Source organism: Ovis aries, chromosome 25 (assembly GCF_016772045.2).
Source record: "Ovis aries strain OAR_USU_Benz2616 breed Rambouillet chromosome 25, ARS-UI_Ramb_v3.0, whole genome shotgun sequence".
Taxonomy (NCBI): domain Eukaryota; kingdom Metazoa; phylum Chordata; class Mammalia; order Artiodactyla; family Bovidae; genus Ovis; species Ovis aries.
The window spans coordinates 9,512,231-9,526,800 of NC_056078.1; the positions used below are offsets into that span (position 1 = coordinate 9,512,231).

Sequence of the window (14,570 nt, forward strand, 5' to 3'; positions counted from 1 at the left end):
TGTGGTACCTTCCCTGTAATTTTAACAATTGACAGCTAAGCCAGCTAGGCAAATCCTCGGTAGCTTGTCTGCATATCCACATTTGGCGTGTTGGACCTTTGACTGCTACACGTAATCTAGAGTCATTCCTTTCAGTTCCTGGCGGCTGGTTTGATTAATCATGAGATCGCACATACCATGTTGCTGTTGCCAATGGTGAACGCTAATCAACTTTTTCAAGAACTCGCTCTTAATATTTACATGGTGTTATGATGAACTCATTTGACTCGTTTCTTTAAAATTTAAAATAGAGCTCCTATTCTCCAAAGTTCAAACTATGCCCAATTTCAGTAATTTAAAGAAAGTTTAGTACTTTCTGTGTTTCTTTTATTCACTTGGTTAGTTACAGGCACTAGATAGACTGGGTAAGAACCAAGGAATCTAGATGATTGGATGGTTAGGATTTAAGGACTTGCTTCTCCAGAGGGAATCTTAGTATCTCTGAACCTTAGACTTTCTATTAATAGCATCAGTTTAAAATGAGGATCATAGTATATCTGCTTCATGAAATTGTAGTAAAGATTTAATGACATACAACTGATAAAGCCTCTAGCACTATCATGTCTAACAGAAGAAGCACTCTATACAGTTTACATGTTTTTTCTTTTTTGTATATACTGTGGGGGAGATTAGCAACTTGACTCATTAAATCCTGAGGAGTGCCAACTAACAAATAAGCAAACGATTATTCCAGAATATTCCTTATTTTGGATTTTTGGCGATTTCATGTGAATATGATTTTTTCCGGTTGTACTTTATGCGATTTTATCTTGTAAATTGTTGACAAAGACAGCTAACTTCCAGATTTGAATGGTCATCTGTATGTTGTACAGCACTGCAGAAATTCTGACATCCTCTTTCAAAGCAGCATTGTACCACCCTAGCCTAAGCTGCCTTTTTTTTAAAATTGAGGTATAATTGATGTACAATGTTGTATTAGTTTCAGGAGTACAGCACAGTGATTCAGTTATCTACACACACACACACACACACACACACACACACACACACACACAGTCTTTTTCAGATTTTTTTCCTTTATAGGTTACTATAAAATATTAAGTATAGTTCCCTGTGCTATAAGTAGGTCCTTATTGGTTATCTATTTTGTATGTATTAGTGTGATACATGAATCCCAACCTCCTAATTTATCCCTCCCCTGCTTTCCCCTTTGCTAACCGTAAGTTTGTTTTCCATGTCTGTGGGGCTGTTTCTCTGTGTCATATTTTATTTTATTTTATTTATTTATTTTTTTAATTTACTTAATATTTTACTTCTTTTTTTAAATTTTTTATTTTAAAACCTTTAATTCTTACATGCATTCCCAAACATGAACGCCCCTCCCACCTCCCTCCCCATAACATCTCTCTGGGTTATCCCCATGCACCAGCCCCAAGCATGCTGTCTCCTGCATCAGACATAGACTGGCGATTCAATTCTTACATGATAGTATACATGTTAGAATGCCATTCTCCCAAATCATCCCACCCTTTCCGTCTCCCTCTGAGTCCAAAAGTCCGTTATACACATCTGTGTCTCTTTTCCTGTCTTGCATACAGGGTCGTCATTGCCATCTTTCTAAATTCCATATATATGTGTTAGTATACTGTATTGGTGTTTTTCTTTCTGGCTTACTTCACTCTGTATAATCGGCTCCAGTTTCATCCATCTCATCAGAACTGATTCAAATGAATTCTTTTTAACGGCTGAGTAATACTCCATTGTGTATATGTACCACAGCTTTCTTATCCATTCATCTGCTGATGGACATCTAGGTTGTTTCCATGTCCTGGCTATTATAAACAGTGCTGCAAAATCTGCAAGCAATAAATGCTGGAGAGGGTGTGGAGAAAAGGGAACCCTCCTACACTGTTGGTAGGAATGCAAACTAGTACAGCCACTATGGAGAACAGTGTGGAGATTCCTTAAAAAATTGCAAATAGATCTGTGTCATATTTTAGATTCCACATATAAGTGATACCATAAGGTAGTTGTCTTTCTGACTTCTGTCACTTAGTGTGATAATCTCTAGGTCCGTCTGTGATGCTGCAAATAGCTTATTTCACCCTTCTTTTATTGCTGAGTAATTCTTCCACTGTGTAAGAGTGTGTGTGTGTGTGTGTGTGTGTGTGTGTGAGAGAGAGAGAGAGAGTATGTGTGTGTGTGTGTGTATCACATCTCCATCCATTCATCTGTTGATGGACATTTAGGTTGCTTCCCTGTCTTTAGCCTAAGCTACCACTATGCCCCACCTGAAACTATAAAACTATCGTGACAGATACAGTTAAAATATTAACCTAGCTCTTCTCTTACCCATTCTGCCCTCTGTAGCCTGCTGAACTTTTTCCAAATATTTAGTTTATACCATTTTCCCTATTTGAATTCTTTTTTTTTTTTTAGGTGCACATTGCTTTATTTAAAATGGATAACCAACAGAAACCTATTGTATAGCACATAACTGTTCAATGTTATTTTTTTATTTGTTTTGATAGCTTTTTTTAAAATTGTACTTTATTAATTCCTTCTTATTGCTCCTGAGATAAAGACAATACCCTAATTTGCTTAGTGGTCCTTCAAGGTCCTTCCCTTCCAGCCAGCATCATCTTATAGGAGGCTGCTTTTATTTTCCCTTGCTTGATATCACACTAGCCTTTGTTTTGCCTCTCTGCACGTTCCTTTCCCCTTTGTGTCCACTTTCTGTAATACTCTCCTCCAGGCCCTATTCTTATCCTTTAGATCTCACGTCACTTCAGGCAGCATTTGCTGAGCTGCTTGACTCAATAAAGCCCCCTTTGATGGGCACTCAGCCCTTTTGTATCTCTCAGCAGAGAATCTTTCTTTGTATAATCACAGGATGGCTGCTGTACTCCACCAGCCCTATTATGTAAGTTTCTTTGTTTCTTAATTTTTTCTATTCATTCATTTACTGATTTGGCTGAGTCGGGTCTTAGTAGTTGCAGCATGCGCAATCTGTTGCAGCATGCAGATCTTTCACTGTGGTGTGAGGGCTCTGTAGTTACAGCATAAGGGCTTACTTGCTCTGAGGCATGTGGAATCTGAGTTCCCTGATCAGGACTCAAACCCCTGGCCCCTTGCATTGCAAGGCAGATTTTTAACCACTGGATCGTCAGGGAAGTCCCAGACCTAAGTTTCTTGAGGGCAGGCATCTCCCTTGCATTTAGTCACCATCATTTGGACTTTACACAGAGCTCAGTAATATTTGTCAAATGAATGAAGCAACAAATAAGCAATAAAGCTCAGTCTCTAGGCAGGCTTTTACACAGCAGATGCTTATCATAGAAACGGGGTGCCTTCTGTTCTCTCTGTGGCTTTGTACCACTCTGTCTCCTCTTGTCGGTGGCCTTATAGTTGAAGTAATAAAATGCCGCATGAACCTATTATTGCCACTTAATCTTATAGTCAAGATGTACTGAATGCATATGTAAGCTACTGTGGGAGACAGAGGAATCAGATGGTGAGCTGACCCCTAGCACGTCCTTTTCCACTTCCCCTACTCTGTTCCTGTCTATTAACCTCTGCACAAGCTTCACGGCTCACACTGCTCTCTCCCAATCTTCTGCAGACCTTAAAACCATTTAAAATGGGTAAAATGAACAGTATTAAGTCAAATAAAATTGTCTTAATAAAGATTACATAAAGACCATTACTTCGGGGCTTCTCTGGTGGCCTAGTGGCTGAAACTCCATGCTCCAGTGCAGGGGGCAAGGGTTCGATCCCTGGTCAGGGAACTAGATCCCACATGCCACAACTAAGACACAGCACGATGAAATTAATAATTGAAAAAAAAAAAAAGACCATAACTTCATGGGAAATAGATGGGGAAACAGTGGAAACAGTGTCAGACTTTATTTTGAGGGGCTCCAAAATCACTGCAGATGGTGACTGCGGCCATGAAATTAAAAGACGCTTACTCCTTGGAAGGAAAGTTATGACCAACCTAGACAGCATATTCAAAAGCAGAGACATTACTTTGCCAACAAAGGTCTGTGTAGTCAAGGCTCTGGTTTTTCCAGTGGTCATGTATGGATGTGAGAGTTGGACTGTGAAGAAGGCTGAGCACTGAAGAATTGTGGTGTTGGAGAAGACTCTTGAGAGTCCCTTGGGCTGCAAGGAGATCCAACCAGTCCATTTTAAAGGAGATCACTCCTGGGTGTTCTTTGGAAGGACTGATGCTAAAGCCAAAGCTCCAATACTTTGGACACCTCATGCGAAGAGCTGATTCACTGGAAAAGACTCTGGTGCTGGGAGGGATTGGGGGCAGGAGGAGCAGGGGACGACAGAGGATGAGATGGCTGGATGGCATCACTGACTCGATGGACGTGAGTCTGAGTGAACTCCTGGAGTTGGTGATGAACAGGGAGCCCTGATGTGCTGCAGTTCATGGGGTTGCAAAGAGTCAGACACAACTGAGCGACTGAGCTGAACTGAACTGAAAGACCATCTATACATTTTCCTTGGAGAAATGTCTATTTAGGTCTTCCACCCATTATTTGATTGGGCTGTTTGTTTCTTTGATATTAAACTTCATGAGCTGTTCGTGCATTTTAAAGATTGATCCCTTTTTAGTTGCTTCATTTGCAAATATTTGCTCCCATTCTGAGGGTTGTCTTTTCAATTCATTTATGATTTTCTTTGCTGTGCAAAAGCTTTTAAGTTTAATGCTCTCTGGTGACCCAGATGGATCAAATGAATGGGGGTTATGTGGGCGGGAGATCGAAGAGGGAGGGGAAATATGTATACATATAGCTGATTCAGTTTGTTGTACAGCAGAAATTAACACAAGATTGTAAAGCAACTATACCCCAATTTTTAAAAAAGATCATATAAAGGCAAAAGAGTTCTTAGTCAAAGAACTTGGTGTGCTTAATAGTATTAAATAGATTTCTTAAAAGATTCATTGTTCTCATTCAAAAGTCTCCTTGAATTAGACATAAAGTGCTTAGATATAGTATCAAAAATATATGTAAAAGAAAACAAAATCAATACTTTAGATCTCATTGAAAGTAGAATCTTTTGTACTACAAAAGAAACCATGTAGAAAATAAAGACATAGCGCACAGAGTGGGAGAAAATAGTTATAAATCATGTAAGTTTACGTTTGTTGAATTTGTGGTAAATCATACATATGCCAATAAAGAACTTGTACACAGAATATATAGGTAACTCTTACAACTACATAGTAAGAATACATACAGCCCAGTTAAAAATGGGCAAAACATTTGAGAACATATTTTAATAAAGATATGTAAATGCCTAATACACACATGAAAAGATGCTCAACATCATTAGTCATTATGAAAATGCAAAGTAAATCATAATGAGATACAACCACACATATTAGAATGCTGCTAAGTCACTTCAGTCGTGTCCGACTCGTGACCCTACAGACGGCAGCCCACCAGGCTCCACCGGCCCTGGGATTCTCCAGGCAAGAACACTGGAGTGGGTTGCCATTTCCTTCTCTAGTGCATGAAAGTGAAAAGTGAAAGTGAAGTCACTCAGTCGTGTCTGACTCTTCGCGACCCCATGGACTGCAGCCTACCAGGCTCCTCTGTCCATGGAATTTTCCAGACAAGAGTACTGGAGTGGGGTGCCATCTCCTTCTCTGACACATATTAGAATGGCCATATTCAAAGTGACAGATACACTCAGTATTGTTGTAAATGTAGAAAAACACTGAAATCTACATGTATTACAGGTGGGTATGTAAAATGGCCCTGCCACTCAGTGGTTTCTTAAAGGTTAAACATAAATTTATGATACAGCCTAGTGGGAGAAATATCAATAACTTCAGAAACGCAGATGACACCACCCATATGGCAGAAAGTGAAGAGGAACTAAAGAGCCTCTTGATGAGGGTGAAAGAGGAGAGTGAAAAAGCTGGCTTAAAACTGAACATTCAGAAATCTAAGATTGTAGCATCTGGTCCCATCAGTTCATGGCAAATAGATGGGGAATCAGTGACAGACTAGGGGACAACAGAAGACAAGATGACAGGATGGCCTCACTGACTCAATGGACATGAGTTTGAGCAAGCCTTGGGAGATGGTGAAGGACAGGGAAGTCTGGTGTGCTGCAGTCCATGGGGTCACAAAGACTCGGGCATGACTGAGTGAACAACTACAAAGCAATTCCCCTCCTACATACCGACACAAGAGAAATAAAAGTCGTTGACATAAAGACTTGTATATGAATGTTCATCAAAGTGTGTGCATAGAATCATCATATATAACAGCCCCAAACTGGAAACTGCAAATTTCAATAAACTGAGGAATGGATAAACGAAATGTGATACAGTCATACAATGTAATACTGTTGAGTAATAAAAGGAAATATGCTACTAATATACACTACAACATGGATAAACCTGAAGACGTTATGCTAAGTCAAAAGAGCCTGGCATGAAAGATTTAATATTATTCTATCTATATGAAATATTCAGAAAAGGAAATTCTGTAGAGACAGAAAACAGATTAATGATTGCTTGGAGTGGGAATGATGAATGACTGCAAACAGGCTTGGAGAATCTGATGGAGTCATGGAACTATTCTAAAACTGGATTGTAGTGATGGTCATTCAATGATAGTCATTACCCTTACTTAATGTATTAGGTAGGGCTCTCTATGTTCTAATCAGATTTCTTGGTAGGCATGCACTTGGAAGTTTAGTAACCTGGATTTGAGATAAATCTCAATATTATTGTCATCCTTGAGTTCCCTAAGAGCTGGTTTGGTATCCTGCTTGACCCTTTCATAGCCCTATATATTTGTCACCACAAGCAAGACACTGCCTTATAATTAACTTTTGTCTTAGTCCTCACTGGCCTATTAGTTCACCCCAGAACTTAGCATGAGACCTGGTACACAGTGGAATTCAAAAATACTTACCGAATAGATAAATGAATGGAAGATGATGGCAGGAAGCTTTCTGTTCCTTGGGCAGTGTTTGAACAAGCATAACCTGTGTTCTGAGTCACCTTTCTATTTTTCTCTTGCTAATCTATCTCATTTTAATTTGCACATTGTTTTTTTTAATAATTTCATTTATTTATTTTTGGCTGTGCAGGGTCTTCGTTGTTGCATGGGCTTTCTCTAATTATGCTGTGTGGTCTTCTCATTGAGATGGCTTCTGTTGTTGTGGAGCACAAACTCTAGGCACACAGGCTACAGTAGTCACGGTTCCTGGGCTCTAGAGCACAGGATTAATAGTTGTGGTCCACAGGCTTAGTTGCCCTGCAGCATGTGGGATCTCCCTGGATCAGGGATCAAACCCGTGCCTCCTGCATTAGCAGGCAGATTCTTTACCACTGAGCCACCAGGGAAGCCGCCTATTTGGCACATGTTTTAACTAAGTGTACAGCTTCAGTTAGTTCCTGCTCTTGCAGTTTTTAACAGTCAATCTCACTTTTGCCGTGTATAATCTAAAATTTAACTTAATAACAGGATATTTAAGTGTGTGTATCTATATCTATCTCCAGATTGTCACTTTTTTAAATGTTAAGGAGGGTAAGTATAAATGGATTTTAGATACTTGACCTTTCCTTTTGGAACTGACCAGATGTTAGAAATTGTCATCCAAAAAGTTTCTGCCATTGCATCTTATTCTATTGAAGTAGGTAGAACCACTCATTATCAGGAATACTAATGATTGTGGTTCTGCCTAAGTCTGGGGACTTTTAAGGGTGAACTGTAACCGTGAATGATGATGGTCTTTCTTGGGAAAATCAACCAAAGGTCATTCATTAAAGGGAGTAAAAAAACAATACGGAGTGTCTAAACAATGGAAAAATTGTTATTGGCAAATTGGAATCCCAGTGTATTATGCAAAAAGGAGATTTTTCTAGACTGGAAAGTCCAGAAAAGGATTTAAAAGTATAAGGGGACTTAAGTATATCAGAAAAGTAGCATTTCAAATCAGTGGCAAACATGCATTGTTCATCTGTACCATTTTTCTGGATTCCATATATATGCATTAATATATGATATTTTTTTTTCTCTTTCTGACTTATGTCACTCTGTATGACAGTCTCTTGGTCCATCCACGTCTCTGCAAATGGCACAATCTCATTCCTTTTTTATGGCTGAGTAATTTCCCTGTGTATATATCACATCTTCTTTATCCATTCCTCTGTTGATGGACTTTTAGATTCCTCTTATGTCCTGGCTATTGTAAATAGCGCTGCAATGAACTTCGGGACGCATGTATCTTTTGGAATTAAGGTTTTCTCTGGGTATATGCCCAGGAGTGGGTTTGCTGGGTCATATGGAAGTTCTATTTTACTTTTTTAAAGAAACTTCCATACTGTTCTCCATAGTGGCATAAATGAGAAGGAAATCCAATAAAGAGGGGTTATGCACATACATAGAGCTGATTCATTTTGCTGTATGGCAGGAGCTAACACGTAAAGCAACTATACTCCAATAGATTTTTTAAATGGATTATTCAGTAGATATATTATAGATAACTAAGTATCCATCTGGAAAATAAAGTTACAGGCTTAATCTTAATACATATGACCTCCATGACCCTTGTTGTTTAAAAAGCATGGATATTTCCTTAACACAATTTAACAAATGGGAAATCTCTTTCTGGTGGTGGTTCAGTAGCTCAGTCATGTTGGACTCTTTGTGACCCCATGAACTGTATGTAGCCTGCCAGGTTTCCCTGTCCATGAGATTTCCCAGGCAAGAATACTGGAGTGGGTTGCCATTTCCTTCTCCAGGAGATATGTTTGACCCAGGAATCGAACCCAGGTCTCCTGCGTTGCAGGCGGATTCTTGCATTGCAGGTGGTCTCTTTACTAACTGAGCTACCAGGGAAGCCCAGTCTCCAAGTATTATATAATATTTGTAACTTATATCTTGTGTATTTGAAGAGTTTATGAACTGCAACAATAAAGCCCAAATCTAACAGAAAAGTGAACAAGGAATATTTTCATAGAAGAAAGGAAGTACAGATATCGGTGAAGCAGAGGAAAAAGGTGCTCAAATGCAACTGTATTAAGAAAATGCAAATTAAAACTATAAATGAAATCTCATTAGCATATTAATAGACAACTCTGCTGGAACAGGCATGGGAAATAGGCAGTGTCATCCTTTGCTAATGGGAATATAAATGATCACCAGATTTAAAGACATTTGGCAATATTTGTCAAACTCGGAAATGTATATCCCCTGTGACCCAGTAATTGCGTGTCTAGGAATTTATCCTACAGATGAAGGTTACATTTCAGTTTAGTTCAGTCGTGTCCGACTCTTTGTGACCCCATGGACTGCAGCACGCCAGGTCTCCCTGTCCATCACCAACTCCCGGAGTCCACCCAAACCCATGTCCATCGAGTCGGTGATGCCAGCCAACAATCTCATCTTCTGTCGTCCCCTTCTCCTGCCCTCAATCTGTCCCAGCATCAGGGTCTTTTCAAATGAGTCAGTTCTTCGCATCAAGTTGCTAAAGTATTGGAGTTTCAGCTTCAGCATCAGTCTTTTCAATGAATATTCAGGTCTGATTTCTTTTAAGATGGACTGGTTGGATCTCCTTGCAGTCCAAGGGACTCTTAAGAGTTTTCTCCAACACCGCAGTTCAAAAGCATCAATTCTTTGGCACTCATTTTTCTTTATTGAATCGGTGATGCCATCTGGCCATCTCGTCCTCAGTTGTCCCCTAATCTGTCACTGTTTCCACTGTTTCCCCATCTATTTGCCATGAAGTGATGGGACCAGATGCTATGATCTTAGTTTTTTGAATGTTGAGTTTTAAGCCAGCTTTTTCACTCTCATCTTTCACCCTCATCAAGAGGTTCTTTAGTTCCTCTTCACTTTCTGCCATAAGGGTGGTGTCATCTGCATATCTGAGATTATTGATATTTCTCCCGGCAATCTTGATTCCAGCTTGTGCTTCCTCCAGCCCAGCATTTCTCATGATGTACTCTGCGTATAAATTGAATAAGCAGGGTGACAATATACAGCCTTGATGTACTCCTTTCCTGATTTGGAACCAGGCTGTTGGTCCATATCCAGTTCTAATTTGCTTCCTGACCTGCATACAGATTTCTCAAGAGGCAGGTCAGGTGGTCTGGTATTTCCATCTCTTGAAGAATTTTCCACAGTTTGTTTGTGATTGACACAGTCAAAGGCTTTGGCATAGTCAGTGATGCAGAAGTAGATGTTTTTCTGGAACTCTCTTGCTTTTACGATGATCAAATGGTTGTTGGCAATTTCATCTCTGATTCCTCTGCCTTTTCTAAATCCATCTTGAACATCTGGAAGTTCACAGTTTATTTACTGTTGAAGCCTGGCTTGGAGTATTTTGACCATTACTTTACTAGTGTGTGAAATGAGTGCAATTGTCCAGTAGCTTCAGCATTCTTTGGCATTGCCTTTGTTTGGGATTGGAATGAAAACTGACCTTTTCCAGTCCTGTGGCCACTGCTGAGTCTTCCAAATTTGCTGGCTTATTGAGTGCAGCACTTTTACAGCATCATCTTTTAGGATTTGAAATCGCTCAACTGGAATTCCATCACCTCCACTATCTTTGTTTGTAGTGATGCGTCCTAAGGCCCACTTGACTTCGCATTCCAGGATGGCTGGCTCTAGGTGAGTGATCACATCATTGTGATTATCTGGGTCATGAAGATCTTTTCTGTACAGTTCTTCTGTGTATTCTTGCCACCTCTTAATATCTTCTGCTTCTGTTAGGTCCCTACCATTTCTGTCCTTTATTGTGCCCATCTTTGCATGAAATGTTCCCTTCATATCTCTACTTTTCTTGAAGAGATCTCTAGTCTTTCCCATTCTATTGTTTTCCTCTATTTCTTTGCATTGATCACTGAGGAAGACTTTCTTCCTTGCTCTTCCTCCTTGCTCGTCTTTGGAGATCTGCATTTCAAATGGGTATGTCTTTCCTCTTTTCCTTTGCCTTTTGCTTCTCTCTTTTCACAGCTATTTGTAAGGCCTCCTCAAACAACCATTTTCCTTTTTTGCATTTCTTTTTCTTGGGGATGTTGCTGATCCCTCCCTCCCATACAATGTGCACGACACTCCTTCCATAGTTCTTCAGGTACTCTATCAGATCTAATCCCTTGAATCTATTTCTCACTTCCACTGTATAGTCGTAAGGGATTTGATTTAGGTCACACCTGAATGGTCTAGTGGTTTTCCTTACTTTCTTCAATTTAAGTCTGAGTTTGCCAATAAGAAGTTTATGATTCGAGCCAGTCAGCTGTCATTCTTATTTTTGCTGACTGTATAAAACTTCTCCATCTTTGGCTGCAAAGAATATAATCAATCTGATTTTGGTATTGACCATCTGGTGATGTCCGTGTGTAGAGTCTTCTCTTGTGTTGTTGGAAGAGGTGTTTGCTATGAACAGTGCATTCTCTTGGCAAAACTCTATTATCCTTTGCCCTGCTTCATTCTGTGTTACATTCTTGTAGGTTACAGTGCATATGTTCAGTGTATGAGGTTATTCATTGCAGCATTGTTTGTAATAACAAAAATTGTGAACAGAAAATTGGGTTAAACACTGTGACATATCCAATAATGGAACACTTCAGAACTGTTGAAAAATAAACCAGCTGTATATGAAGGATAGTGATCAAAGTCGTATTGTGTATCCAAGTTACATTGTGAAATCAAGATAGAAAATTGTGGAAAATTGTCTCTTACAGCTAACCATTGAGTAGAAGGAAGGCAACAACATGCACACACACACACACACAAATCTGCTTTAGAATATGCATAGATTCTAGCAGGACAGCCAATAATTAGTAGCAACCAGTTCCTTTAGGGAAAGGAACAGAAGTTGCAGAGATAGAATTGGAGAAAGACTTTTCAATATTTTCCTTTTGTGTTTTTGAAACATTCAATTTTCAAATGTCCTACACATTACTGCATAGTAAATAATTTACAACCACTCCAGTACTCTTGCCTGGAAAATCCCATGGACGGAGGAGCCTGGTAGGCTGCAGTCCATGGGGTCACTGAGAGTTGGACACGACTCAGTGACCTCACTTTCACTTTTCACTTTCATGCATTGGAGAAGGAAATGGCAACCCACTCCAGTGTTCTTGCCTGGAGAATCCCAGGGGCAGCGGAGCCCGGTAGGCTGCCGTCTGTGGGGTCACACAGAGTCGGACACGACTGAAGCAACTTAGCAGCAACAGCAGCAAGCTTTCCTTTTGCTTGAAAGCAAAAGACCTCTCTGCATTTAAGGTGGGCTGTTGTACCTCATTCCCAGCTGCTATTATATTGGTTTATTGTGGACATAGGGAAGGGAATATTGCAACTTATGTTTGGTTTTGTTTTCCAGGACGTTGTTGGCTTTAGGATGTCATGTGGGTATATCAGATGAACACGCTGAAGAAAAGGTGAAGAAAATGAAGCTGCCAAAGAAGTAAGTTGAATGTGTAAAGCAATGTTAGATGGTCCATGCATTACTTTAGTGTTACTGCACCTGCATAACTCTCAATGGAATCCTAGCTTCCTTGCTTACACATAAGCTATAAAATTCAGATTCAGAATGGAAACATGCTGCATTAATGTAGGGGCTTCATCGAATTTGTGGTGGTGGGGTGAGCTTCCATCACAGTGCCCAAAGGGGAAACAAAATATTTGGTAGTATGTTATGAGTAGGTTATTTTCCTTGTGTGTGTGTGAGCACATGTGTCCACATCCTTCTTGTGTGTGGTTTCCCAGTTTTCATCAGAAAATGTATTGTTTTATTTATTTTCACAAAGAAAGTCGATTTTAGGAGGAGTTATGAAGTCAGTGTTACCACTGCCACTTTAAGATGAGAAAACTGAGCCATGAGATGCTCTGGGAGCTATTTCGCCTACTGTACTGCAACCTCTGTGACCTTGTTTTAACTAAAACTTGAGCTTTCTTACCCCTTCCTAGGTATGGATAAGGGAAGTTTTAGGGACTAAATAAGTTAAGTGCTTAATGAATTATAGCTGTTTCATTTTGTTACTTTTTTGTTAAATGTTCAAACCACTCTTTGGGGGCCTGTATGTTGTAAATAGCATGCCTGGAAGTTTGCCAAGTACTGTCATGGAGATGAAAACAAAGTACAGATGAGTGAATGAGTGTAAGTCGCTCAGTCGTGTCTGACTCTTTGCAACCCCATAGACTATACAGTCCATGGACTTCTCCAGGCCAGAATACTGAAGTGGGTAGCCTTTCCCTTCTCCAGGGGATATTCCCAACCCAGGAATCAAACCCAGGTCCCCCACAATGCAGGCGGGCTCTTTTCCAGCTGAGCCATAAGGGAAAACCAAGGTACACATAGCTATTCCATAATTTTCTTCCATCACCCCAGATAAACATAAAGTACAAATAGTGTGCTTGCTACGCAAATGCAAATTCTAGCAGATCCTTTAGGCCCACAAACATTTTTACTCAGGTCCTCCATTTTAAAAAAGGTATTAAAAACACATTGCACTAAGTTGTATAAAGTGTAGGACTAATTTTTGAGACAAAACCATATACAGTAAGTCCCGCATATATAAACCTTCAAGTTGCAAACTTTCAAAGGTGCAGATGTGCATCCAGTTCCAGCAAAGAACCAGAACCTGTGCCATCAAATGTCAGGCATTAGTGAAACTGCAGCATGCCCTCCCCCTTGTCTTCTGTTGCTGACAATTCAGCTCTGCTGTCTCCTGGCCCCTCTCCCTCCTCCAGTCAGTAATTCTTCTTGCCTGTTCACTCGATGCCAGCTCCTCTGTGCCCACCATTGTACTGCTGTACTTTTCAAGGTACTGTGCATGCTTGATTGCTAAGTCGCTTCAGTCGTGTCCATCTCTTTATGACTCTATGAACCATGGCCTGCTGGGCTCCTCTGTCTATGGGATTCTCCAGGCGACAATACTGGAGTGGGTTACCGTGCACTTCTCTAAGCGATCTTCCTGACCCAGGGATCAAACCTCTGTTTTGTGTCTCCTATATTGGTAGGCAAGTTCTTTACCACTAGCACCACCTGGGAAGCCCTCAAGGTATGGTGCTATAAGATTTAAAACCTTTTCTTTATTTTTTTGTGTTTGCTTTTCATGTATTATTTGTGTGAAAATATTATTACAGTACAGTACCATATAGCGATTGTGTTAGTTAGATACCTGGGCTAAATTTTTTGGACTTACAGACTCACTCCTAATAGAACTCATTTGTATGTAGGGGGCGGATTGTATAAAAGGAAACAAACAGAAACACTGTAATTAAAGTATTCAATGAATCAAGTGACAAGTGTAACAGATAGCATCTGTAGCAGAGCAGCCGAAGTAGAAGAAAGAGTAAATGACCTGGAGGAGAAGAATAAAGAAATAATGCAATTACTAAAGGAGGGGACACTTAAGATTAAAAGACTGATGAAGGCCTATAAAAACTATCATATTCTATCAGAAACACATATATGTGAATAATTGGGTTTCAGGATAGGAGAGGGAGAAGGAGACAGGGAATTCATTTAAAGAAACTATTTGAAAGCATCTCAGGCTTGGGGAAAGACTTAGACATACAAGT

At 39.9% G+C, this 14,570-nt stretch overlaps 1 protein-coding gene across 13 annotated transcripts in view; it reads left to right on the forward strand.

Annotated features, from left to right (window-relative positions):
- Nucleotides 1–14,570, forward strand: part of RYR2 (ryanodine receptor 2) — an 810,976-nt gene that overhangs the window by 475,718 nt on the left and 320,688 nt on the right. For all 13 annotated transcript variants that reach the window (XM_060406755.1, XM_060406748.1, XM_060406743.1 and 10 more), the window contains one exon: nucleotides 12,367–12,450. In XM_060406755.1, the coding sequence (XP_060262738.1) occupies nucleotides 12,367–12,450 (84 nt within the window). The remainder of the gene's footprint in view (nucleotides 1–12,366; nucleotides 12,451–14,570) is intronic.